This window comes from Bos javanicus, chromosome 4 (assembly GCF_032452875.1).
Source record: "Bos javanicus breed banteng chromosome 4, ARS-OSU_banteng_1.0, whole genome shotgun sequence".
Classification (NCBI taxonomy): domain Eukaryota; kingdom Metazoa; phylum Chordata; class Mammalia; order Artiodactyla; family Bovidae; genus Bos; species Bos javanicus.
The window spans coordinates 116,868,862-116,895,984 of NC_083871.1; the positions used below are offsets into that span (position 1 = coordinate 116,868,862).

Consider the following 27,123-nt stretch of genomic DNA (forward strand, 5'->3'; position numbering starts at 1 on the left):
CTTTCGTGTCCAGTTTATTCACCCATTTACTCAACAAGTCAACGCGCATGGGCCGCTATGTACAGCAGCTGTTTGCCGGGCGCTGTGCTGGGTCCCAGCTATGCCTGACCTCTTCAGTGCACCCATGGTCTGATGGAGACGGAGGCACACGTTCTGCGCTTTCCTTGTTTACTTTGCTGTCACAGGTGGCACAATGGAGTGCCATGTGTGTCTAAAGGAAGGATCATCTACCAGCTTCCCCAGCAAAGGCTCGTATTTCCCATGTGGATTTGAACAAAGTGCAGGTGTTTCCTGGATTACCGAGAGCTTTGCCTTTCTGATTTCTCTTCCTTCCTTTTTCTCTTGCCAGCTTTTCTTTAACGCCCCCTTTCTGGTTCCTCAGCCTGTCTAGCTCTTTCCACTTATCGGTTCCTGCCCATCCTACGTGTCTTGCCTCCTTTCTCCCATGTTTCTCCCTATCACCTTGAGTAGGACTAACAATGGATGGCTTCCAAAAAAAAAAAAAAAATGTAAGCCGAAAGTAACCTGTGTGTCATTATGCTTGGAGAAAGCTGGAAGGTGCTCCACAGGCGAGCATGTAACTCTGGCCACTGTAAAGATGGTGACACATTTCTAGTCTCCAGGAAGAGGTGCGTCCTGAGTTTTTTTTTCAGCATCACTTCTTCCCCTGCTAGGAGCCACTGAAATCCGAGATTCTCTCAGATACCGGGTACCAGGGAGCATGGCCAGGTCATGCTGCTGTTGATTTTAACACATGGGCCTTAGGGGAAGGACACTGGGCTTCTGGAAGGGGTACAGTCAGTGGAGAGTCTGTGATATTTCTCTAGATTCACTCCCACCAGGTCAGCTGGTCAGGACACGCATGCAAATAAATGCAAACACGTGAGACTGATGTCTACATTCTCAAGTCCCCAGACTTGCATAAGATAAAATGGATACGCCTCTATTTACTAATTGAGAGGGAGTTACTCACCTGTTTGTCTTCAAAGGCAGCCTTGCCTTTTCCTCCACTGGTCAGCAAGGATCTAATAAGTATCTGCTCAAACTCCAACCTGGGGACCTCCCTGGTGGTCCAGTGGTTGGGACTCTGAACTTCCAGTGCAGGGGGCACGGGTTCGATCCCTGGTTGGGGAGCCAGCACCCCACATGCCGCATAGAGCATGGTGGGAAAAAAATCTAGCCCTGTTCTGGATGCTTGGGGCATAGAAGCAGAGAGGGGTGTATTCTTCATGAGAAAGATTAGAAGTAAATTGCAAGAATGTGTGTGCCCGTGCGCAGATCTGTGCTGGGTAATCTCTTCCTCTGCACCCTCGCATCTATCCAAACTGTGGGCGTGGTCTTCAGGAAAACCACCACTGGGAGACCACCCTTTGCCCCCAGGTTATCTTATGGCAGTATTGCCTTCCGATCAGTCAGGAGCCACACAGTCGTCTGATGGGAACAGGAGCAGTGTATAAGACACTGAGGGGAGAGAGTTCAGTTAAATTAAAAGTAAGTACTAGAGAAGAAATCACCCACATCCTCAGGGCTGAGCTGCATAGAAAAACTAATGCTTAGCAACTGGCATTTTCTAGGGAGCTTCTCAAATGAACGTCAAACTCCTGCATGAATGAAGGTGGGTGCTGAGCAAAGCCATGCTGAGAATATTTTCAGCTGACATTTCCGCTTCTGAGCATGAGCTCCCTTGCTGAGGTGATGTATTTTCCCCAAGGTGAATGATCCCTTGGAAAGGCTTTCATATTTTCAGCCACATCTTGAGATTGGAGGAGCTAAACTCCTTTGCACAAACATTTTACAGCTTCCAACACGAACTGCTGTCCAGAAGGGCCACACGAGCTCATGGAGCTTGGTGCTTCTCAGGCTGGCTCTCTTAACTGGATCTGTACCTTCCATTAATTGCAGACCCTTTCTGAGGCTAGGATTCCCAGGACAGTTAGTAGATGTTTTCTTTTTCTCTTTTTTGGCCATGCCTCGCGACATGTGGGAATTTAGTTCCCCAACCAGGGATTGAACCTGCCACCCCTGCACTGGAAGCTCAGAGTCTTAACCACTGGACTGCCAGGGAAGTCTCTGGTAGCTATTTTCAAGGGGCATTTGAGCTCCGGGTCCTACCACATCCAGCTCTGTTTTGATTCAGCAAGAATTCAGATATTTCCATGGATTTGATGACTTTGTCATTTTGTTAAACAGCACTCCTGTTTCTGAACTGCTCACCACAAGGGGTACCCTTGAATCTCTGCAAAATGCCTGGAGGACAGTTATTAGTATCCCCATTTTTAGGGGAGTAAGCGAGGTTTAAGTGAGATGAAATGTGAGGCTTGAAGTCAGAGAGCCTGGAAGCAGAATAGATGGACCGGTGCCCGTGGTAGGCAACCTTGACTTTCCTCAGCCCGTAGTCTCCCAGGGCTGAAGGCTCAGGGTCCACTTGGAGCCGTTGCTGCTGTTCTTCCCCAGGACAGACTGGCCCGTCTCGCACCTGTCAGGCAACTTTCCTCCTGATGCTACTGCTTTCTGGGCCCCCATCCAATCTCATTTGGAGCCTTTATCAGTGAGCAAATATGTTTCTTTCTATTAGATTCAGTTGAGGCAGAGGCAGGCAGGCTTTGGAGACAGATGGACAGCTAAAGATAACACCAGCTTCCAAGGAAGGAGAGAGCCACTGCAATTAAAACTCTCGCTCTCCCTTGAGGTTGTGGAGTCCACAGAACATCAGCTCAGGGTCTGAGACGGTGGCAGCCCAGACAGAGGGGAGACGGAAGAGCCCAGAAGGCCCTATTACTCCCATTCTAGGTAGATACACAAGATCAATAAAATAAATGAGCTGTTTTATCCAGGCCAGCCATTCTGATCCAGGGACACGTAAGCATATTGATCACCCTGGTAGAGCCTGCTGGTCCACCCTGTGGAATATGTGGGCAGTGAAGAAAATACACCGAGTGTAGTTCTGGGCCACCCTCTGCCTGCTTGGCTCTGAGGCAGAGCTGTGTGCACAGTGGCCCGTCCTTCTCGACCCAGGAGGAGGCAGCAATTGGAACTAAGGCCAACGGATCTCCAGCAGATGGCAGGCCTCCAGGCCAAGGCTGAAGCTCTGACTTCCAAAACAAGACATTTGACATGGGCCTTTATGCAGGTCTTCAGAGTCAGTGGTCTCTTAATCATTGAATCTAACTCGATGCATGTTCCATTGACATCAGGTCTGGCCACTCAGGTTCTTTAGTGACTTGTGGAGGAATGTGACATGTCTTTCTCTAAAAATAAACACCTGACTCTTTGCAACCCCATGGACTGTAGCCTGCCAAGCTTCTGTGTCTACAGGACTTCCCAGACAAGAATACTGGAGTGGGCTGCCATTCCATTCTCCAGGATCTTCCTGGCTCAGAGATTGAACACAGGTCTCCTTCATTGCACACAGATTCTTTACCATCTGAGCCACCAGGGAAGCCCTGATAGTGAAGCCCTCTGTGACCCCATGGACTGTAGACCTCCAGGATCCTCTATCCATGGGACTTCCCAGACAAGAATACTAGTGTGGGCTGCCATTTCCTCCTCCAGGGGAAGCCAGGTCTCCCACACTGCAGGCAGATTCTTTACTATCTGAGCCACCAGGGAAGCCCCTTAGATACTTTGAGTGGAGGTATATTTCTGTAGCAAATGATGTATCTCAACTTGAGAAAAGGAAGAAGCTCTCACTTGGGCAAGAGTGGGGCTGGTTGGGGTTGGCTGAACCAGGCCTCAGGTGCAGCTAAGACTCCCTCCCTTCACCCTCTGCTTCATCCGCTGGCTTCTCCTCTTAGGGAATGTGAGGAAGTGACCACCGACTATCCCAGAGTCTCCTCCTCGGTCTCTGTGTGGACAGGAAAGAAGGCTTCTTTTCTCCAGCCTCAGTTTGGAGTTCTCAGGCAAGCATCCTATTGGCCTGGCATAGATCCTATGCCCACGCCTGATACAGTCCTATAGTAAGTCAGTGAAGTACTGGATGCGTCCTGAGTGACCCTACCACACTGAAGCAGGGGTGCAATCTGTCTCCCGAAGAGAGAAGATGGGGCACATGACCGCAGAGGGAGCTGGTGGGAATCAGGCTGCCACTCTGGTCCCCACTTCTTCGTGAGACAGAACTGAGCAGTTGTTAAGCCTGATTCAGAGCACCTGAGTTCAAGTCCTGGTACCTTTTAGCTATGTGGCTGTAGAAAGATTGTAGTTTTTTCTCTGTGTCTCAGTGACCTTAAAAATGATGAGGACAACATCTACCTCACAGGATTATTTGTTATTTTTGCTTGTTTTAGTCGCTAAGTCACACCCTACTCTTTAGCGACCCCACACGGACTGTAGCCTGCCAGCCTCCTCTGTCCAAGGGGGGTGGCTTCCTACTCCAGGGGATCTTGCTGCCTCAGGGATCAATCCTTGTGTCTCCTACATTGGCAGGCGTATTATTTACCATTGAACCACCAGGGAAGCCGCTGGGTTATTGGATGACTTAAGTGAATTAGTCCATCAGAGCAGTGACTAGTACAAAGTATATCGTTGTTAATGTCAGCTAATATCATCATCATCTCATCATCGTCATCATCTTCATCGTCATTGGTGCTGTGCTGGTGCTAAGTCACTCAGTCGTGTCCGACTCTGTGAGCCCATGGGCTGTGGCCCGCCAGGCTCCTCTATCCATAGGATTCTCCAAGCAAGAATACTGAAGTGGGTTGCTGTTTCTTTCTCCAGGGGATCTTCCTGACCCAGGGATCGAGCCCGCCTCTCTTGCATCTCCTGCATTGGCAGGTGGGTCCTTTCCACTAGTGCGACCTGGGAAGCCCTCATTGTTACTTCAGTTCATTCAGTCACTCAATCATGTCCGACTCTTTGCAACCCATGGACTGCAACACAGCAGATTCCCCTGTCCTTCACCATCTCCCAGAGTTTGCTCAAACTCATGTTCATTGAGTCAGAGATACCATCCAACTGTCTCATCCTCTGTCACCCTGTTCTCCTCCTGCCCTCAATCTTTCCCAGCATCTGTCACCATCCGTACGTGACTAGTGGAAAAACCCTAACTCTGACTAGACGACCTTTGTTGGCAAGCTTGTTATCATCTTCCAACTCCATCCCACTCCGTCCCCAGTCCTAGGGGGCACATAAGATGCAAGCAGAACAAAGGCAGGCCTCTGCTGAGAACTGCATCACAGCCCAGGGCCAAGTGGAACATTTTCCAGTGTCACTTTGACCTTGATAATCCCCCAGTAGAGTCCAAGTGTCCCCACCAGAACCTGTGACACTCAGAACAACTCTGCTGTTCCCTCTACTTCCGATCATGGTCCAACTATATATTCATATAGAGAGAATTGAAAGGAAACATTGTCCCTGGGTACTTAAAATGCAGAGCCTCTGGGATGGTAGTTTTTTTCCCTTTACATTGATGAATTATTTTCTGTTTTCCTCACTAGTATAATGAGTGAAACGGGGTGAACACTATTATTCCCATTTGATAAATGCACACAGTGGGTTTGAGAAAGGTTCTATTACCCAAAGAGAGCCCAAGGTCTAGTCTGCTTTGGTTTCTGTCTCCCATTAAAAAGAACATGCCTCCCTCTGAATGAGCCACATTCCAATATTGTACACAGACTCTGTGGCACCGTGCTTCTTCCTTCGTCCCTCCTTTCCTTCACTCATTTATGCCACAGACATTTAATGAGCGCCCCATATGTACCGGGGCTTCTTTGGTGGTTCAGGCAGTAAAAAATCCGCCTACAACGCAGGAGACCCAGGTTCGATCCCTGAGTCAGGAACATCCCCTGGAGAAGGGAATGGCTCCCCACTCCAGTTTTCTTGCCTGGAAAATTCCATGGACAGAAGAGTCCAGTGGGCTACGGTTCATGCGGTTGCAAAGAGTGGACACAACCGAGCAACCATCACTTTCACTTTCAAACATGTGCCAAGGACTCTGGAGTATTTTGGAAGTAATATAAGGAAGGAGTAAATAAACAAATAACATAAATAATAAAATATCAAGGAGTGGTAAGAACCTCGATTAAAAAAATTTTAATGGTGATATTGCAAATGATCTCATGAGAGGGAGATTAATGAAACAAGTGTCTTTTTATGCAGCTTATTATGTAAAGAAATAGATAAAGAAGATTCCAGGTAGACAGAATTGTACTGTGTGAATCTTTGCATGTTGTTATCAGCTTCACAGATCTGCACACCAGAGTATTTAACCATAACTCTCACTCTTGACCTTCTTGCCTTAAAGTGCCTTAGACCACAGCTTAGAAAGTTAGCATAAAGAACTGTGATGGGCTTTCCCAAGTTTTGAAACCATGGTTGTTGGAAGCTTTAAGAGAGAATGTTATTTACAAGTGTGTCTTCATCAAAAATCTATTTTATTTGTTAAAAATCCATAATGAGAGAGAAACGGTAGCAAATAACAGGCTATTTCTGCATTTAAAAAACAGTGTTTGGAGTAAATAGATTTCCTGGTGGGTTATGTGAGAATGAATCTTAAATCCTAACTACTTTCATTTCTTTCCAAGGGATTTTGGTAAATAGGGTTTGTTTCTTGGCCTAACTGAAGTCCTGGTTAATTTATACCAACAGCAGTGACATTATGGGTGTTTGTATAACAAAAATAGTTTCTGACTGTGCCAGCGTGGGTGAAATGAAAGCCATCATAATTAGTTTCACAGAAAGAAGGTTTAGAAGAATGAGTGAAACTTCTAAGTGAAATAGGCAGACAGGAATTTTGTGCTTCAATTTTTATGTCTACATCCTTGAAGGGGAAAGAAACAGAATTTATATTTTAGTGAATGCAGGCTCACTGTTGCTCTGGGCTCACTGAGGAATGCTCGCCCAGGTCGGGTGAGGCAGCTTCGGGGTGTAAGGGCTCTTCCCCCTACATCAGCTGTAAAACGTTCTATGTGCATGCTTGCTAAGTTGCTTCAGTCGTGTCCAACTCTTTGAGACCCCACGGACCCTAGGCAGCCAGGCTCCTCTGTCCATGGACTCCTCCAGGCAAGAATACTGGAGTGGGTTCCCATCCCCTCCTCCAGAGGATCTTCCCGACGACCTAGGGATCAAACCCATGTTTCTTATGTCCCACTGTATTGGCAGGCAGGTTCTTTACCACTAGCCTGGGAAACCCCTGTTCTATGTATCTTGTGCAAATCTCACTTTTAAAACTCCGGATATGCATCCATTTATATGATGGCCTTCTACTTTTTTGTTTTCCTAGGGATGCGGGTTTGTTGCCTAAAATTCTATTTGCTGCACATGCCTCTCTATCATCCTTCTAGTCATAGATTATTTTTTAAATACATATTTATTTTCCTTCTTTATTTAAATTGGTTTTTGAGTGAGAGAAGAGTAAAATGATTAACACCAAGGGACTTGGATCACACTGTTTTGTTTTGAATGACAGTTCCACTCCCATAAGCTGCATGAGTTTGGACAAGTCTCTTACTTCCCTAAAGTTTTAGTTTTCCCTCTAGAAAAAGAAAATGATAAGAGTACCAGTCTTATACGGTTGGGGAGAATTAGGTGAGTTGATCCATTTATAGGGAATGGCACCTTTTTTCAAAATTGTGGTAAACGGCGGGCAACATGAGCTGTCTTAGACATTGTAAGTGTACCTGGGACTCAGTAGTGTTGAGTATATTCACATTGTCATGAAGCAGATCTCTGGGGCATTGTATATTTTTATAATGCAGATGCCTATGTTAGAAAGACTGAGGGCAGGAGGGAAGCCTGGCATGCTGCAGCTCATGGGGTCACAGAGAGTCAGACATGACTGAGTGACTGAATGACAAATGTTAGAAATTAACCTTCGGTATTTAGGCGTGTTGAGAAACAGTCTGCTATCACTAATGATGATATTAAGACCAAGACACGTTAGCATCTCAGATTTTGCCTACCGTGTTCACAGACCTCCCTAGGAATGTTTTGTTTTGCTTAGAGTTTGCTTTTATCATCATTTCTTGATTACCATAAACCTGGCTCTTTGTAGATAAATCAATACCCCCGGGTTTAAATAACTTACTTGTATATATTTAAGTGGAGATTTGGTTCTCTATGATGAATACAGGTTGTTAATTTTCAGCTTCTCAAGATCTGTCTTCCCCTTCGCATCCTTCCCCTCCACCCCTCATTCTCCCCCTCTTCCCTCCTCCTATCTCTATTATCTCATTGTAACTTCTTCCCTTCGTTTCTCTCATGTGTTTCTTCTTCTCTCTCCTCCTTTCTCCTCTTATTTCTTCTAGAGTCCCTTCTTGAACCCACTCTTGTTCAGTCACTAGGTCGTGTCTGACTCTGTGGCCCCATGGACTGCAGCACACCAGGCTTCCCTGTCCTTTGCTATCTCCCAGAGTTTGCTCAAACTCATGTCCGTTGAGTCGGTGATGCTATCCACCCATCTTAGTCTCTGTTGCCCTCTTCTCCTCCTGCCCTCTTCAACCCACTGCTTCATGTTTAATTCAGTAAGGTTGGAATTGATAGTGATTTGGCCAGTTGGACATGTTCAGAACTTGGTTTTCAAGCAAAGCCAGTATCAAGCCGTGGCAAAGCCCGGGAGGATGCATAGCAGTGGTAGCTGAGCAACAAAGGACGTTGGCATGCATGGCCAAGGAGTGTTATTATCCACATAGCTACCTCTCTGAGCTGTGCATTGGGAAAGCAAACTATGGAAATAATATTATTCAAGAATAATATTGCTGGCTCCCAACCACTGAAACTTTAACCACTGCGTTTGAATCACTTATTTGCCTATGGAAAGACTTCTGGATGAACTGATGTTCAACAGGGCAAAACCTCATTAATTTGATTTTTATTTATTTTAGTTTTAAATTTTTGTTTAGTTTAAATATCACACCATATGGAGTTATCTCCCAGTTATAATTTCTTATGCTTGATTTATTCTTAATATTTAACACTGCCCGCCACACAAAACAATGATGTTACTGGCCCACTATAGTAGCCAGAATTTTGGTTCCCATAATGTCTGTCCTCTGGTGTCACACCCATGGTTGTTTTAGAGTGCACGGCAAAGGGACTTTGCAGGTGGAATTAAGTTCCTAGCCAGTGGACCTTAAGACAGGGAGTTATCTTGAATTATCTGGGTGGGCACAGTGTGACCACATGAGCTCTTAAAAACAAAAGAGGATCCTGCCAACAGAATGAGCTTGGGAGTACATTCTTCCCCAGGGCCCCCGAAAGAAACCTGGTCCTGCTGATATTTTGATTTCTACCTTGTTCAGTTTCTTAGTCATGTCTGACTCTTTGCGATCCCATGGACTGCAACACGCCAGGCCTCCCTGTGCATCAGCAACTCCCAGAGCTCACTCAAGCTCATGTCCTTTGAGTCAGTGATGCCATCCACCCATCTCATCCTCTGTTGTCCCCTTCTCCTCCTGCCCTCAGTCTTTCCCAGCGTCACGGTCCTTTCCAGGGAGTCAGCTCTTTGAATCAGGTTTCCATCTTGTCAGACTCTAAGCAGAGAATCTAGCCACACTGTGCTGGGCTTCTGCCCTACAGAACTACCTGATGATAAGTGAGTTCAGCTTTAAACCACTAAGTTTGTGGCAACTGGTTACAGCAACAGAAGCCAAATACACACCCTATTCACTGTCAGGTCATTAGCTCATAGTTGTGGCTGATTTTTATCTCATCACAAGTTTTTGCCTCGCCCTCTTTCTGACCAACGTGGGACACGGTCCATGGACAGAGTCCCTAGCTGAAAAGTGAAAGTGAAAGTGAAGGTCACTCAGTTGTGTCCGACTCTTTGCAACCCCATGGACTATTCAGGCCATGGAATTCTCCAGGCCAGAATACTGGAGTGGGTAGCCTTTCCCTTCTCTAGGAAATCTTCCCAAGCCAGGGATGGAACCCAGGTCTCCCGCATTGCAGGCGGATTCTTTACCAGCTGAGCCACAAGGGAAGCCCAAGAATACTGGAGTGGGTAGCCATCCTTTCTCCAGCGGATTTTCCCAACACAAGAATCAAACCGTGGTCTCCTGCATTGCAGGTGGATTCTTTACCAGCTGAGCTAAGAGGGAAATATGTATTTGATTTCCATGGAATAAGATGAAGTTAATTGACATTTCAGGAATATATGGCAGAGTTCCGTCTTAGAAATCTGCCCTCACCAAGTGAATTGAGTGAAAATGTAAGTTTTAATTCAGTGCTACCAGCGAAAGACTTTCTGGAAACCAACTGCATTTTCAGGAAATAAGTGAAAAGTGTAGAGTTCTATGGATCACCTCACATTTATTGACTCAGAATCTCCATATATATGGGCAGGGAGTGTGGTGTTTTCAAAAAAAAAATAGAAGTAAATGGAAAAGATAAGTATGTTTAGTGAAAGTTTTGTTTGTGTGTGTGTGTGTGCGCGTGCACATTTTCACAGGTGTGCATACAGGATCACCATGTAAAGGATGACAAAGATCATAGATATTTGAGAAACACTGCTCTAATCTGACTCTGTGAATTTCAAACCTTTGTCTGGTACTCTCCGATCAACTGGGACTCCTCTACACATACTTCCTGTCTGCTTGCCTGGCGTGCCAGTTACCAGGCAACGCTGTAAACAGTGGTGCAGGCAGGGCGCAGAGGAGACCTCACCAGCCACGGAAGAGAGTCTCAGGGACATGCTTCCTTCCATCTGGGGACCCGTTCAGTGTGACATGGGAAACATTCACTGTGTTCAGTAGAGGATAAAGTTCCTTTGAGCATTTCCCAGAGATAAATACGTACGAAATAGAGGAAGCTGGCTGTAGATGTATAGAAAGGGATGTCTTGCTTATAGGATAAGGTAGTGAATGATGCAGAGCAATCATGCCGTGTAAGGAAAGTGTCTTCAGTATTATCTTCAACAGTGAGACATGGTGAGAAAGGAAGCTTAAGCAATGGGAGTTAAAGTGATATGCTGTCTTCAATCCAGTCTTCAGAGAAAGGCAAGGAGGAAAGCCAGAATGCCTATATAGTGTTTTTGTTTTTTTTAAGACTGATTGATTGATTGATTTTTGGCAGTGTTGGGTCTTCCTTGCTGCGGGCAGACTTTCTCTAGTTGCGGTGAGCGCGGCGCTGCTCTGCACTGAGGTGCAAGGGCCTCTCATTGCAGTGGCACCTCTCCTTGCAGAGCATGGGCCCTGGGCACGTGGGCTTCAGTGGTTGTGGCCCCCCAGCTCAAGAGCACAGGCTCAATAGTTAATGGCGTGTGGGCTTAGTCACCCCACTCCATGTGGGATCTTCCTGGACCAGGGATCAAACCTGTGTCCCCAGGATTGGCAGGAGGATCCTTACCCATTGGACCACCAGAGAGGCCCCATGTAGTTTTAAAAACTGGAAGTGGTGATAAAGGAATAAAAAGGATGAAGGGATGCTAAGGAAAGCTGGAGTGGGACTAGAGCTGAAGGGTGTTTGCAGATGTGTCCAAACCCTTACCAAGGACCCTGCCCACGAGTGAGCATGGTTTGGAGTCACTGGGTGAATTTGCTGATGATTTTCCCTAGAAAGGGGGACATTTGTTTCTTGGAACTTTTTGGCCATACCCTGCTGCATGTGGGATCTTAGTTCCCCGACTGGGGATCAAACTTGCACCCCCTGCATTGGAAAGCCAAGTCTTAACCACTGGATCACCAAGGAAGTCTCTGTTTATATTTTTTAAAGAATCATCTCTGGTATGAATAATTGAGATTGGTTTTAAAGAGAAGTGCTTCCCTGATGGCTCAGACGGTAAAGAATCTGTCTGCAATGCAGGAGATCCGAATTTGATCCCTGGGTCTGGGAGATCCCTTGGAGAAGGGCGTGGCTACCCGCTCCAGTATTCTTGCCTGGAGAATTCCACGGACAGAAGAGCCTGGCGGGCTACAGTCCATGGGGTCACTAAGAGCCAGACACGACTGAGAGACCAACACTTTGAAATGAAGAGCTCTTCCCTTACCCAAACTTGCCTGCCTTGCCAGCCAAGGTGGTGATGGTAATGGTGCTCAAGTACTCTGCAAAGTATCTGTAGTGCCTGGAATAACACACCGACACACAGAAAGTAGTATCTTTGGCAGTAAAGAAAAATGAGGCTCAGAGAGGAAAGGTAAACACACCGTACTCGTAACTGTGAGAGCTGAGGCAGGAACACCAAGGCCCTGACTCCCCGTCCGGGGCTCTTTCTAGGGAACCACACCGCCTGCATCCGAGCATCCAGCCCTCTGACCAGCCAGGGCCCCTCCCAGAACACCAAGAGGTGAGCCTGCCCAGATCGTGAGAGTCAATTTCAAGTCTTGGTGAGACTTCATGCCCACAGAAGGGAGAATTTGCACACTTCTGGTCAATGAGCTTTGAAGAACAAAAGGTCACTGCCAATTTGGAGACAAAACCTTTGCAGAGACAACATCCTGCAATTGCTGCCCGGAGGTTAACCTTCACCGTTTGATCAGGAAGCAAAGAAGTCGTTGTTGAGCAAACTCTGAAATACCCGAGGCCTCAAGGATCCCCACGCCCCTTTTAAAGTGCTTTCATGCTGACCATCATCATATTATTGTTTTCTTTGGCTCACCTCTTCAGTCTCTGACCACAAAGCCAAAAGCCACAGGAAGGCAGGAAAGTACAACAAATGGACTTTCTCTACCCATCCCTCGCGGACATGTTGTAGTTTTAGGAAGTCAGGGCTACTTACAGAAAGAACTCTCCGGAAGACACTGACTCTAGGTAAAGCCTCCGTTTCAGTGCACTTCTAAAGGCAGGGCCTCAACCACAGGTCCCTGTAGATGAGAAGGAAGTCATCAGCTATGACTCTGTCCTGCAAGGTATAGCTAACATTCATATAGAATTCCACAAGTAAACAAATTATTGGAGTATAGTTTCTTTCAGTGTTGGGTTAGTTTCTGCTGTAAATCAAAGTGAAGCAGCCACACACATATACATATATTCCCTCTTTGTCACCACAGAGCATTGGGCAGAGTTCCCTGCTGTCTATTTAATACACACTACTGTGTGTATACTCAATATAGTCAATCTCAGTCTCCCAGTTCATCCCACCCCCATTTTCCTCCTTGAAACCCATGTGATTGATGTCTACATCTGGGTCTCTATTTCTGCTTTGTAAATAAGATTATCTATACAATTTTTTTCAGATTCCACATATATGTGTTGTATAATAACACATTGGTCTTTCTCTTTCTGACTTACTTCATTCTGTATGACAGTCTCTAGGTCCGTCCACATCTCTGCAAATAACCAAATTCTATTCTTTTTTTGGTGAAGTAGTATTCTATTATATTATGTACGACGTCTTCTTTACCCATTTATCTGTCGATGGACGTTTAGGTTGTGTCTGTTTCTTGGCTATTGTAAATACTGATGCCATGAAAAGACCCCTGTCTCATTCTGTGACAGCCCTTTTCAGTTTATGTCTAAGGGTCCCATTCTGGGCGGGGAGGTTGGAGAGCCTTTGGAAGCAGTATGAGAAGAAATCGCCCCAGACCAAAAAGAGAAGTTGGCATGACTGCCTGGAGCAGCGTCTGTGTGTTGATTCAAGATGTAGCCCAAGGGAAGCGGCATGACGCCGAGGGGAAGGCTTGATGGTGCCCTTTTGGAGACCGAGTCCTGGGCTCCTTGGCGCATAGCCCCTCCAAAGTGTTCTGTGTCCCCCGGCAGCCCCAAAGCAGCAGGATTACCACACTTAAAGGAATGATGCAGAAAGACATAACATCCTGTAACCCGTGACAAATGGCCTGAAGGCCCCTCCCTGGGCTTTAGCACTGCAGAAACCCGCAGACCTGCACCAGTCCTGGGGGATCCCTAGTGGTGAGCAAGACTGAGCTGCCTCTCATTCTGTCGGACAGAACATCAGATATTATAAAGAAAATAAGGATTGGGTATTCTTGCACACCTGAATTTGTAGATTACTGCAGAGCAAAGAGAGGCTAAAATGAAGGTTCAAGATGGTAGTGCCGTGTGTTCATGTAAAGCTTGAGTGAAGAATATTTAAGTGGCCAGTGGAGTCAGATTCGACACTGTGTGTCTTGAGATGGTTATTTACATTGGATTGGACGCCATAGATCTGGGTGTTGATATTCTGGAGGGAAATTCTTGGCTACCTAAAATCCAGTCATTCTGAATAAAAGTGATTACTTCATGATTGTTCTGAAAATCAAATAATAAGTAATCTATAATTATCTATAACTCAGGGGAGACTATACAGCTTTTGTTATCCATGACCTCCAGCTCCCTCGCCCATCAAACCAGAATCAGTCACGGCTGTCACCTCCTTTTCCCCCCAGAATCAAAACCCTAGTTTGGTTGTAAGGCTTATTGTGTCTTACACATACTAGTAATCACTGGCTTTCCCTGGGAAGCCGACCTGATTTTATGTCACGTACATCTTTTGAAAATGTAAAACAACATTCTTAGTTGTTTATCTTCCGTGTCATCTCTCATTCAGCAGTATTGCACAGTATTTTGTGATCGCTTTGAGCCTATTCACTTTAGACCATTTTAATAAGGTGAAAATTTAAGTGAAGATAGACTCACTTATTTAAAAATCAATAAATTATTCATGTTATATTTGAGAACATTTAAGCTAAAAATGACGTTGCAATTCTTGGTTTGCCTGCAATGTCACAGAGACTTGGAATCCCACAAGCCGATTCTGATTTAAAACATTGAAAAACCCTTTCTTTGTAGAAATGCAGGGAAGTCCAAGGTACTTTTGAAAATATGGCTTATTAACAAAATATGTGAGTTCTATATCCTTTTCTTAGAAGTCACCCGGATCACAAAACTACAAATGACTTGAAAAATATATGATAACCATGGCAGAATATCATTTTGTAAAGCTTTATATGGTGAAGAATGAGACCTATGTTTTCTTCCCCAGATTTTCCAGTGACTTAAAGTTCTTCTGATGGGAAGGTTCTCCATGGTCTGTTTCCAGGGTTATAGATCCATCATACCTACCTTTCCAAAATCATATAAACTCAAGCTCACGTTATTTTTATCAGCCAGGAATTAAATATTAATCAGCTTTTCTCAGTGCTTAGCCCACAGGTCTTACTTCAAAGACTTTTTAAAGGGGAAATACTAGAAGTCACGTCCGCTGGCTTGGAATCATTTTGTCAGCAGTATCAGTTCCTGTAGCTCTCTGTGTTGCTTAACTTATGACTTAAATGGAATGTTGAAGAGCCCTGAATGTATTAACTTGCTCGGTTTCCATATTGACATGATATATAAATGACGTACAGACCCGATGCATTTCGACTCCCAAATACAGGCCACAGTCCTTGAAAATGGCTTGTGAGAGCTTTCAAATTCCAGTAAAATCTTTACACTCATAAGATTATGACCACTTCTTTATCTCGGTTTTTTTTTTCTCCAATTAAAATAATGTCTTGCTGCTGCTGCTGCTAAGTCACTTCAGTCATGTCCGACTCTGTGCGACCCCATAGACAGCAGCCCACCAGGCTCCCCCGTCCCTGGGATTCTCCAGGCAAGAACATTGGAGTGGGTTGCCATTTCCTTCTCCAATGCATGAAACTGAAAGGTGAAAGTGAAGTCAACCAGTTGAGTCCAACTCTTAGCGACCCCATGGACTGCAGCCTACCAGGCTCCTCCGTCCACGGGATTTTCCAGGCAAGAGTACTGGAGTGGGGTGCCATTGCCTTCCCAGAAATAATGTCCTACTGCGCTTCAAATAGGAAGAGGATACTGCTGTCCAGACGGTGGTGACTGGGCATAATTTGAGAGGCATTCAAAGTCTCCCCACCCCTCTACATCCCAATGGTAACTCTTTGCCCTCGCCTGCTCTGGGGCCAGGAATTTCCCAGTGTTGGTTCTGAGCGAAACATCAGAGTCTCAAATATGAATGACCTAAATATCACTGGCTCATCAGTGACAGCTGAAAGTTAGTGTCCTGAGCCCTCTCTCCCTCCATCCGACGGCGGGGAAGACGCCAAGCTCACCGCATGAGGCTTCTCCTGGACACAAGTGGCGGACAACGTACAGCTTTGTTTACAAATATGTTCAGGATAGAAGGTGCTACCGGTTCAGTCACTCAGTTGTGTCCAGCTCTTTGCAACCCCGTGGACTGCAGCACGCGGGCCATCAAGTCGGTGATGCCATCCAACCATGTCATCCTCTGTCGTCCCCTTCTCCTCCTGCCTTCAGTCTTTCCCAGCACCAGGGTCTTTTCCAGTGAAGGTGCTAGACTATTAGCTTATAAGCCCTCACTTGGATCCCTTACTTCTGTATGTGGACTTAAATCGTGCCTCTCCATTTTATTTTTTTAATTTTTATTTTTATTGAAGTATGGTTCATTTAAAGTATTGTGTTAGTTTCAGGTATACAATAATGTTATATATATATATACACATACATACATATATATATATATATATATATAAAAGCTTTCCTGGTAACTCAGTGGTAAAGAATCCACCTGCTAATGCAGGAGACATGAGTTCAATACCTGGGTTGGAAAGATCCCCTGGAGAAGGGAATGGCTACCCACTCCAATATTCTTGCCAGGGAAATCCTGTGATTAGAGGAGCCTGGCAAGCTACAGTCAGTGGGGTCGCCAAGGAGTCAGACACGACTTAGGCACTAAACAACAAGTATATGTGTGTGTGTCCTTTTTCAAATTTTTTTCTTTATAGATTATTACAAGGTACTGAGTATAGTTCCCTGCGCATGCACGCTAAGCCGCTTCAGTCATGTCCGACTCTGTGCAACCCTGTGGACGGCAGCCCACCAGGCTCCTCTGTGCGCGGGATTCTCCAGGCGAGAACACTGGAGTGGGTGCCCTTTCCTCCTCCTGTAGTTCCCTGTGCCATACAGTAAGTCCTCGTTGGTTTTCTACTTTATATACACTAGTCTCGGAGAAGGCGATGGCACCCCACTCCAGTCCTCTTGCCTGGAAAATCCCATGGGCGGAGAAGCCTGGTGGGCTGCAGTCCATGGGGTCGCTGAGGGTCGGACACGACTGAGCGACTTCACTTTCACTTTTCACTTTCATGTATTGGAGATGGAAATGGCAACCCACTCCAGTGTTCTTGCCTGGAGAATCCCAGGGACGGGGGAGCCTTGTGGACTGCCGTCTATGGGGTCGCACAGAGTCAGACACAACTGAAGCAACTTAGCAGCAGCAGCAGCAGTATATATCTGTTAATCCCAAACTCCTAATTTATCCCTCCTCCCTTCCCGCTTGGTAACTGTAAGTGTGTTGTCTGTGACTGTGAGTTCCTTTCTATTTTGTGAGTCACTCATTTGTATCTTTTTCTTAGATCCCACATGTAAGTGATGTCTTAAGGTGTTTGTCCTTCTCTGACTTACTTCGCTCACTATGACCATCCATGTTGCTGCAGGTGGCATTATCACATCCTTTTCTTGAGGGGTGGCTCATTCATGGAGTGTCTGATCCTGATCTCTGGGGTCGGCCTCGTGGCTCTCAGTCTGGCTGTTGAGGGGTGATCCTGCCTGGGTTCAGGAGCGTGAACAACCTGATCTTCTGACTTTAAAAACTGCAGAGTAGCACCACACATCAAAACCTTGACAGTTTCGTTCTGGGGTAATTGCTGATTGCTTTGGGAGAAGACAAACTAAGGAAATGATTGACAAGTCATCACAGTCAGTGTAGGCTAGGTTACGCTTCAGTAACAAACACACCCCGGAGCTCCAAGGCTCAAGGAAGAAGAGCCACATGTCTGTCGCAGGTCTCACCTCCTCGCCCATCGCCATATCAGAGTGAGAGTGTTTTGCACTGGCAGGGTCAGGCCTGATGTGGAAGTGGCACGTTGCTTCTTTCCAGAGCTCACCGACCAGACCCGTCACGTGCTTCCCACCTATCAAAAGGGACCAGGAATGATCCCGTGATGTGTGCCCAGGGATGCTGAGCCAAAAATATTCAGCAACCAGCACTATCCACACAGTGGATCATCGTATGATGTGTAAAGGAGAGATGAATCTTCAGGCAGCTTCCAGAAAGGAGCCACTCCTGGTACTCTGTGATGACAAGGAGGTTTCAACCCGTGTCTCCTGGTGCTGTCTGATCCAGCGTATTTCCCATATTACCAGCCCAGTGCTGCCTCTCCGTGAGGATAGGTCCTCATCCAGCAGCTGAGGGATGAAGAGGAAGAGCACAGATGCAGCCATTCCTCACGTTCTCCTGCCTTTGCAGCCTGGTCTAATGGTGTTATCTTGGAAGCAGGCTTCCTATTCGATTCCTCTGTCTCCAGAATCTTCCTTCCTCACTGCTCTTTCCTTCTGTGCCCTCGGGCACTTATCTTGAGTCCAGAGATGGTGTTCTTCCTGGCAGTTGCTCTTTGGGGTCAAGGTGAGGCTGGTCTAAAGACCGATGCTCCCAGTGGTGGAATTCACTTCTCCAGCACAGACACTTATGCCCTGTGTGAGCATGATTCCATCTGCCCACTGGAATCCCCAGTCTCCGATTCCTCCTGGCCTTCCTCACTCTTCTCTCTTCTTCCTCCTCCCTTCCCTTGCTCTTTGTGGTTTAGTGAAGCTGATTTTCTCGATATATTTGGCTCATTCCTTTTATCCCAGGCTCTAAACCACCCTCTAAATGTGTTAGTTTCACAGTACTAATTTCCTATAACAAGAGAATCCCCCAGAAATGAGTTCACTGTGTCCTACCTGATGATGAAAGATAAGAGGTGGTGGTGGGGAGTGGAAGTCACTGTTCAGATGAGGCTCCTCACCTTGGAAAAGGCATCTGAGTATGAATTATCTAACAGTGTTCAGTCCTTCAGGCTAAATTTCTGTAAGGGTAGAATCACCTCGGAGAAGTCTCTCTTCCAGGTTGATGATGGGAACACCTGAGTGCAGCCCAGACAGTCTTGGGGCTCCCTGATGTACATTCCTCCCTGGCCCCACCTCCTCCTTGCCTCCATCACTGACTGTTCTCAGGGTCCCCACGCTGAGCTGGGTGCTGGGTAGAACGCTAAGAGACCCTGGTCCAGCCTCTGCCCCTGAGAAGCTCTTGGTCTCAGAGGTGGGCTGGTCTGTTCAGGAGAGAATGGCAGGTCATTAAATTGCTACAACACCAGGCTGACTGCAAACATCCCAGTCACAGAGCTGGCTTCTGTGTGCTCACACGGGAGTGCCCAGCATGGAGCTGGCATACACAGAACATGTCTGGGATGAATCTGTTGCAGGACGGGAGTAGAAGTGAGCACAATGAACTCTGGGTCTGTCCCTCTGCCTATGGCTCCTCTCTGCTGGGGGCCCTGAGATGTGGGGGTGGGGGACTTCTGTAGATACATTCTTCCATATCCAGAACACCACTTAGTACAGCTCTGAAATACCTGTTCTCTCTGCATACGATCAAGTGGATAAGGACCAAATCTCTCTTTCCCTGAGTAGATGGAGCCAACCTAGCATCAGCATTTACCCTTTATCAGGAATTAGGGCCCATATTCTGCACCTGCCCCTGGTCAGAACCCAGAACAAGAAGGCAGGGCCAGCGGGGCCAGCATGGGGACCCTCTGCCTCAGGCAGGCTGAACATTTTGAGCTGAGACGATCATTAGTGTCTGGCTTTCCCAGAGCAGAATGTGATCTCTGATTTAGCCCAGGTGAAGTAAGAAGCAGAAAATAGGGCCATGGGAAGAACACCTCCTGTTCTGCGCCAGGGAAGGCTGCTCTGGGGTATCTGCCAACACCCAGGTCTTCCCTCTGCCCCCCATCGGCCGGTCGAGGGGTCTCTCCACTCTGCTGTGATCCTCAGAGGCTGAGACTGTCCTGTGCAGCTATTGGTTGCTTTGTGCTGAGCGGAGGACTCTGTGGTTGTTGGAAAGCGGTATTAAAAGCCAAGGAGTGTCTCTGGTTGCCAGACTCCCCGGGCATCAGCCCTCACTCCGCTTCACATCAGCCCAGGGAGTCCCTCCGTCTTCCTGGCCAATGCACCTCCGTCCGGCGACACACAGAGATGAGCATGTCCAGACTGCCCAGAGTGAGCAGATTAAAGCAGTTTTGGAGGGTGAGTAAAAGGACACAAATCAACTTACTGGAGGGGAGAGGGAGTTTAATTCCTGAAAGGAAAATTAAAAAGCTAAGCTGCTCGGGGGGGTGTGCTGTGCGGTATTCGCATTATCTTCCAAAGCTCACGTGGGGGGATTCCACTGTGCGTGCTTGATGTCTTGCCCAAGGTTCCAAATTTAATTTTAGCTAATCTGCAGCAGATGCAATCAGCAGTCAGTTCAGCTTGGGGTGTTTACTCCCAGCAAAAGTTTTCTAGAAACGGCAGTCTAGAATCTGGGCTGCTGCCTGATGGCGGAGTATATTTACTGCCCCCGCCCCCACGTATCAGCCGGCGTGTTCTGGTCTTAGCCTCTGGGAAGAGTGTCGAAAGTGATGGCTAACAGATAAAATCCTGTGGAAGTGAGGTCTCTGTGTGTTTTCTTCCCAGCTATAGAATTTATCAGAAGCCCTGGGTGATTAGAAGGGAAAAAGCCAAAGAATGTTCAAGCTTTGTGTGGCGCTATTAAAGCATTAGAGAGTCAAAGGCAATTGTAATCACCAAGCTTCAAACATGAGATATGGACTGTAGATGGTTACCATAATCCTCTGTCACGAGGGAATTGGTGTCAAGCCAGCCTCATAACAGCCGGCTCCTGGAATTTCAGCTTTTGCCCCTCCTCATGGAAGGACAAAGCATCTCTGGTGATCATGGCTCTTTTTTGGTTGTCAGAATCTGGATTCAGAGCAACAAGTATTCCTTCCTGAGTAGTTAAGGTGGGATTCCGGGAGGTGGGGAATGTCCATGCCTTCCAGCAATCAGTCAAAACCCTCAAGTGTTTAGCACCTGGGAAGGAACACATGACCCTGAAGGTGATTTTCAGTCCTTAATACGAAATGCAGAAAATGTGGGTGAGTTTCCACCTTGCCTGACGTTATTTGACTCTGATTTTTGAGTGTGTATGGGTGCCCTGATAGAAACCACTTCCTTAGATGAATAAGCAACAGGGAGTCATGTGTGGAACACATCTCGGACTGTAGGTGAACTGCTCTCCGTCCTGTGTGATGCTCTGAGTCACTGGGGAAGGGCCTGATGTGATAGATGTGCTTAGCCAATCACTTAGCAAGTCAGGATATCTCTCTATCTGAACTTGGAATGAACGGATAATGTGAGTTTGCCAGGAGCTGTGAAATTACTTCTTAAGCCAGAATCTACATTCACCTGGGTGGAGCCAAAACAATTCCTCCTCAAACAGAAGACTATGTGTAATATGTAATGTATGTATGTGCATGCATACGTGTGTTTAGGTATTTCATCTGAGCAAAGAAGAGCGTGTTGAAAATATTTCAGTGATGAAACTAGAGAAGCACTATATGGTCCCTGCATAGCCCTGGGGTGAAGGTTTTCTGGGATTAGTCTCTTGATCTTGGGCAAAAGTGCTTAAGGCCCTTCATTTCCCATCTGAAGAGGGAGTGGTTCCGTCCAGCCCTGGGAGTTAATCTCAGCACATGGAAGACAGGTTACTCTCTGCCCCCGATTCACCCAGTATCTGTCTGGATTGTTTCTCAGAAAGGTTCATGGTGGAGTGTCCTTTCCTCTTTCACAGACAGTTTCATTTTAGCTATTAACACCTCCAGTGATCTAGAAACATTGTGTCTGACACCCCAGAGCTTCAGATGAACCCCTCAGGAAGCTGCATCTGGAAGGCAGCCCCTTAGCGTCATCTGATGCACACAGACTCACGAACTAACGGCAGTACCTTGGCCCTCTTCGCTGGAAGGAGGCCTCGGATCGATGTAAAAAGACATCCAGGGTTTCACGAGCCAACGGCACAGTGCAGACGAGGAAGCACATTCTAAATAATCTGAGAACTTCCTTCATTATTTAGAGATGGGGATTTAAATGGGTGATGTAATTACTCTGTAGTCTCAATTCTGAATTATTCATCCCCCTTTTCTTGGTCATTTTATGCTAATAGCTCAGCCTATTGTTAATAAAATTTTTAAAAATCAGAGATAGATTCGAAAACAGTTTCAGAGAACGGATGAAGACCCTGAATGGTGAGCAGCCTTGTAGCATCACAGGCAAACGGCAAGGCTAATTGTCCAGTTTCCTCCAATTTGCCAGCATCTCAAGGTGGGCTGGATGAACCCCCTCCCATCTCCCCCAGCCCAGTGCCACCACATAGTCCAGTGAAAACTCCTCCAAGGATCCTGGCAATTTTGAAGGGGATGTGTCCTGGTAGTCTGCAGTCAGGATCAATGGCAGTCCACTCATGATTACTTCTGTAATTTTATATTTTGTTATTGGTGGTGGTCGTTCAGTCACTAAGTCGTGTCCAACTCTATGGGACCCCATGGACGGCAGCACGCCAGGCTTCCCTGTCCTTCACTATCTCCTGGAGCTTGCTCAAACTCATGTCCGTGGAGTCAGGGATGCCATCCAACCATCTCATCCTCTGTCTTCCCCTTCTCCTCCTGCCCTCAGTCTTTCCCAGCATCAGGATCTTTTCCAGTGAGTCGGCTCTTCGCATCTAGTGGCCGAAATATTGGAGCTTCAGCTTTAGCGTAAGTCCTTCCAATGAATATTCAGGGTTGATTTCCTTTAGGGCTGACTGGGTATTGGTAGCAAGGGGAAATAAGAGGGGGGTTGGGTTGTTTCAACAAACCCAGGCCTGGTCCACCTGCAATAGTCAGAAATAGAACACTTTGGGAATGGCTGCTTTAAATGGCCCTGCTGTTTAGACTGCATGCATGCCGTGGCCAAGTGATGGTTTGTTTTCACAGAAAATCTGTGAATCCAGTTATAGAATGCCAGCCGAAAGCATGTGATGTTTAATGACATGACATGTTTAATGACAGACATCTGTGCACCGGAAAAGCTGGTCCAGTTCACCCGAGGAGGCGAAACAGGTTGTTTGTTTTGTCCCCGTGGACTCTCTATTACTGCCGACAGTGACAGCAAACAGGCCCTCCCCGAGCACTGTGGCATAGCCACGCTCCCGAGAGGCCCTGCCGTCTCCTAGAGCAGTGCGCAGGGTGCAGGGATTCTGCCGCAAGCCCGTCTTTCCCAGGGTTTTGTCCAAAAGGGTCATTTTACCTCCCTGAGTATTGGTTTTCTCACCTGTAAAACTGCGAAGAAGAGTGTAGATCAAATTAGCGTGATTCTCTGTCTGGGTAGTAGAAGATAATCTCCCAGAAAGCTTTTTTTTTTCAACTATGCCCAGGCTCTGCCCTACTCCAATTAACTCAGAGTCACTGCAGGTGGAGCCTCTGATGTCAACATATTTTTTTCCAAGCTCCCCAGCTCATTCTAATGCTGCTGCTGCTGCTAAGTCGCTTCAGTCGCATCCGACTCTGTGTGACCCCATAGACGGCAGCCCACCAGGCTCCCCCGTCCCTGGGATTCTCCAGGCAAGAACACTGGAGTGGGTTGCCATTTCCTTCTCCAATGCAGGAAAGTGAAAAGTGAAAGTGAAGTCGCTCAGTCCTGTCCGACTAGCGACCCCATGGACTGCAGCCCACCAGGCCCCTACATCCATGGGATTTTCCAGGCTAGAGTACTGGAGTGGGGTGCCATCACCTTCCCCATCATTCTAATGGGCAACCAGAATCAAGAACAATTGTATTATGTGAAGGTCCTTCCCGAGCTCTCACATTCTGTATACTAAGATCCTAATGGTTATTTCTCAAGGTGAAAGCACTACAGTTTGTATTGTGGTTCGGGTGGTTCCTAATATTCTGTTCATTTCAAGAGAGGATGAGTTGGAAGTGGTACAGTGAAACTTACGAAGGCCTTCAATCCCCCAAAGTGGCGTTTCAGGCTGAAGACTTCGAATATCCTCAGTGTGGACAAAGCATCTAATGGCCATCTGAATTTTTAATTCCCTGATGGGATATTTTCAGTCCTAAGAGCAGTGAACTCTAGTTTCAAAGAAATAAAACCAGCGAAAATAATATACTTTCTCTCAAATCCAGGCTTGTCTTTCTTGTCACTGAGGTCTAAGACAGTGTTAGGGATACAAAAATTAAGAAGACACAGTTCTTGCTTTAATTAATTTATAATCCAGTAGAGGTGAGAGAAAAAGAAATAGTGGATTGTGGCTTCGGGGTATCTAAATCTGATGTTGTTAGTGCAATTTTCCAGTCTCAAAAACTTGGCTGATGCGTTCAGAACTAGACAGAAGAGCCCTACCGCTATCTTTTGCACATTTAAAGGTAGTTGAGTTTGCGGGGTAAACATTTCATTCATCTGTCCACATTTCTTTGGGACAAAAAGATGTCTAATAAGCACACACACTCCCACACCTATACCCATAGATACTCTGAAAGCCCAAAGCCTTTATACTGATGTTCAGCTAACATTAATGCATTTAAACATGCAATCCCACATCTACGCATTTCAATAAGAGAATATGGGGACCTCCCTGGCAGTCCAGTGGTTACTACTCTGCACTTTGACTGCTCGGTACCCAGGTTTGAACCCTGATCCAGGAACTAAGATCCTGTAAGCATGTGGCCAAAAAAAAAAAAAAAAAAGAAGCGAACAAACCACAGCGGGATATTGCCTAAGTCATGGCACAAATGTGAAGAGCAATTTAAAGCCCCCACTAACGTTTGGCTCTTCCCCTGGACGGTTCAGAGCAGCTCCCGGGTCGTGATTTGAGTCTTCCTGCGCCCGGTCAGCTCCGTGTCTGACTCTCAGTCAAGCTTTCTTCAGATCTCAGGGAAAAAATTGTCTGAGTCCTTGGAATCTAATTGTGTCTTCGCCCCCGGGAGTTGCGTTCAATAGGGGAAGCCCTTTCCGCTCTGTGAACCTTTGCGTCTTGTCTGTGATGGGATGAGGTTAGACCAGGTTTCCGTAGATCGTCTAATGTCCTGTGATTCTACCTCCAAACCATTTTCTTCAGGTTGTTAGGAAATCAGAAAGACTATTTTAAAGCTGGTCATCCAAAGAGGAAGTCAGACTGGGTAGCAATTCCTTCTCCTCCAAAAACTAACCAATCCACCAACCCACCTGGGTAATCTAGTTGAAAAGGCAACAGCATTGCAGACAAATCAGAATTTGAATCCAGATTCTCCCATCACCTCTCTGGGTGAAAGGAGGCAGGTGTTGAGCTCTCTGAACCCAAATTTCCTCCAGTGTAACGTGAAGCTGGTAATATTGTTTATACTCTAAATGTTTTGGGGTGAAGATTAAATTAGATAATATATATATATACACACACACATACAGTATCTATGGAGCTTCCCAGGTGGCTCAGTGGTAAAGAATCCACCTTCCAATGCAAATAGATGCAGGAGACATGGGTTCAATCCCTGGGTCAGAAAGATCCCCTGGAGGAGGAAATGGCAACTTGAGACCCAGTATTCTTGCCTGGGAAATCCTATGGACAGAGGAGCCTGGCAGGCTACAGTCCATGGGGTCCCAGAATTGGACACAACTGAGCAACTGAGCATGATACAGCATCTTTGAAAGTACTAGAATATGGTGGGTGCTCAGTTAGTGATGTCCAGGACACCCTCACTTGTTTGAGGGAGGCTGACTGCACTCATCCCAATGGGATTTTTGCTCCAGGTCACAGCGGAGGTCCTAGGGTTGCAGACGTGTTGAAGAAGGAAAATACGATTGGTTTGGCCAAAAAGTTTGTTTTCTATTAGATATTATGGAAAAACCCAAACTTCTTGTCCCGCCCAATACCTCCTGGCCCCCCAAGAGTGTGGAGTAAGTGATGTCACGACACAAGCTTCCCTCAGCCACTTCCCCCTCCCCCCTTTCATGTATCTCTGGGTTGAGACCTATGAGACTCTCCCTGTATTTGAATTTCTCTTTGTGGCCTGCCTTTTATTTTAGTGTGTCTCTTCCTTGCAGACCAGAGCAACTGCTCTCAGCTCTTGAAGTTAAGCAAGCTAGAACACGCTTGAGCAGTTGTACTTCTCAGAGTCTCTAGGCTTCCACTCACTGGTGAGGTTGTGCAGTCAGGCATTTAGACATCAGGTAGACCCAATCACGGCTCTTTATTGGCCTCCAATCCTGTCCCTTTATAGAAAGTTCTTTGCTTCTTGTTAACCAACACTCAAAAATTATTAATTTGGCTCTTTATTCGTGAACATTAAAAGCTGGAAGTTAATAAATATTTTATGATCCTGAAGCTAAAATGCATATCTGATTGATATTGAGGGATAAAGAATGGAGAGCAGGAAAAAGACCTCCTCTTTCCTGAACTTGCAAAATCAATGCAAAGCGGGCTTTCTCTCACCTATTAATGCTGGCTGGAGCAGGAGGTCTGTGGAGCCGTGCTGCCTGAAATCCCGGCGTGGCCCCTGGGAGTCTCCAGGCAGTTACAATGTCACACCTCTGCCTACTCCTCCAGGTGAAGGCGGCTGGAATTCCCATGGGAGGCAGATAGAGTTGATAGCAGCAGCATCAGTGAATCCCGTAATGTCATGATTTCAAAGAAATACATCACAACTCTTCCTTCTCAAAAGGTGATGGATTCCTGGGTTAGAATGTATTTTTGCAAATCAGATGTTAATGTTGAAATAATAAACAGGCAATTCTTTCTACCTTTGTATTCATTGCCAGTGTAAGAAGGGCTTAAGTACACACTTAATTCATACTGGGTCATTTCTTCTGCAAATGTGCTCAGGAACTCAGCTGAGGTGTTGGTTTTCTTTAAAGACTTTTCTCCCTACGCCTAGTGAACCAGAACAGATTCTTTGCATTTGCTATTGATTAAACAGGTAGGTGGACCTTTCTGATAGTCCAAAGGAATGGAACTAGGATAAATAGGACCAGTTTTTTCCCCAAAGCTCTAAAAAGCCCACACATTCACCTTGTGTCCTGGAAAGAGCTGTTACTTTGTGAAGGAAAAAAGCATCAGATAGTTTTTTCATGGGATGGTCGTTCAAAGAACTATTCCTAACCAATGAAATCTTTAAGAAGCCTGCACTGCCTCGTGCTCATGTAGGAATCTAGAAAGTTCCTATTTTCAGATGTTTTTGAAATGAAGTATGCTGAATACTTGCAATGGAGGAGTTCATGTATAAGATGTCAATTGTCAGATAATTTGTTTGATAGTTAATAACCAAAAGCAAATGATATGGTTGCAGAGAAACCCAGCAAACAATCTTGGGGACTGGAGAGTCTGTTGATGTTTCATTTTTAGGCAGTAATTTGCTGGGT

The 27,123-nt window shown here is 46.3% G+C and overlaps 1 protein-coding gene across 4 annotated transcripts in view; it reads left to right on the top strand.

Annotated features, from left to right (window-relative positions):
- Positions 1-27,123, top strand: part of DPP6 (dipeptidyl peptidase like 6) — a 1,068,014-nt gene that overhangs the window by 393,164 nt on the left and 647,727 nt on the right. Inside the window, exon 1 of one of the 4 annotated variants that reach the window (XM_061415288.1) lies at positions 19,756-19,959. The exons of the other annotated variants lie outside the window; for them this stretch is intronic. Coding sequence (XP_061271272.1) covers positions 19,909-19,959 — 51 coding nt within the window. The 5' untranslated portion in view covers positions 19,756-19,908. Of the gene's footprint in view, positions 1-19,755; positions 19,960-27,123 lie in introns of those variants that run through there. 4 annotated transcript variants of the gene reach the window in all.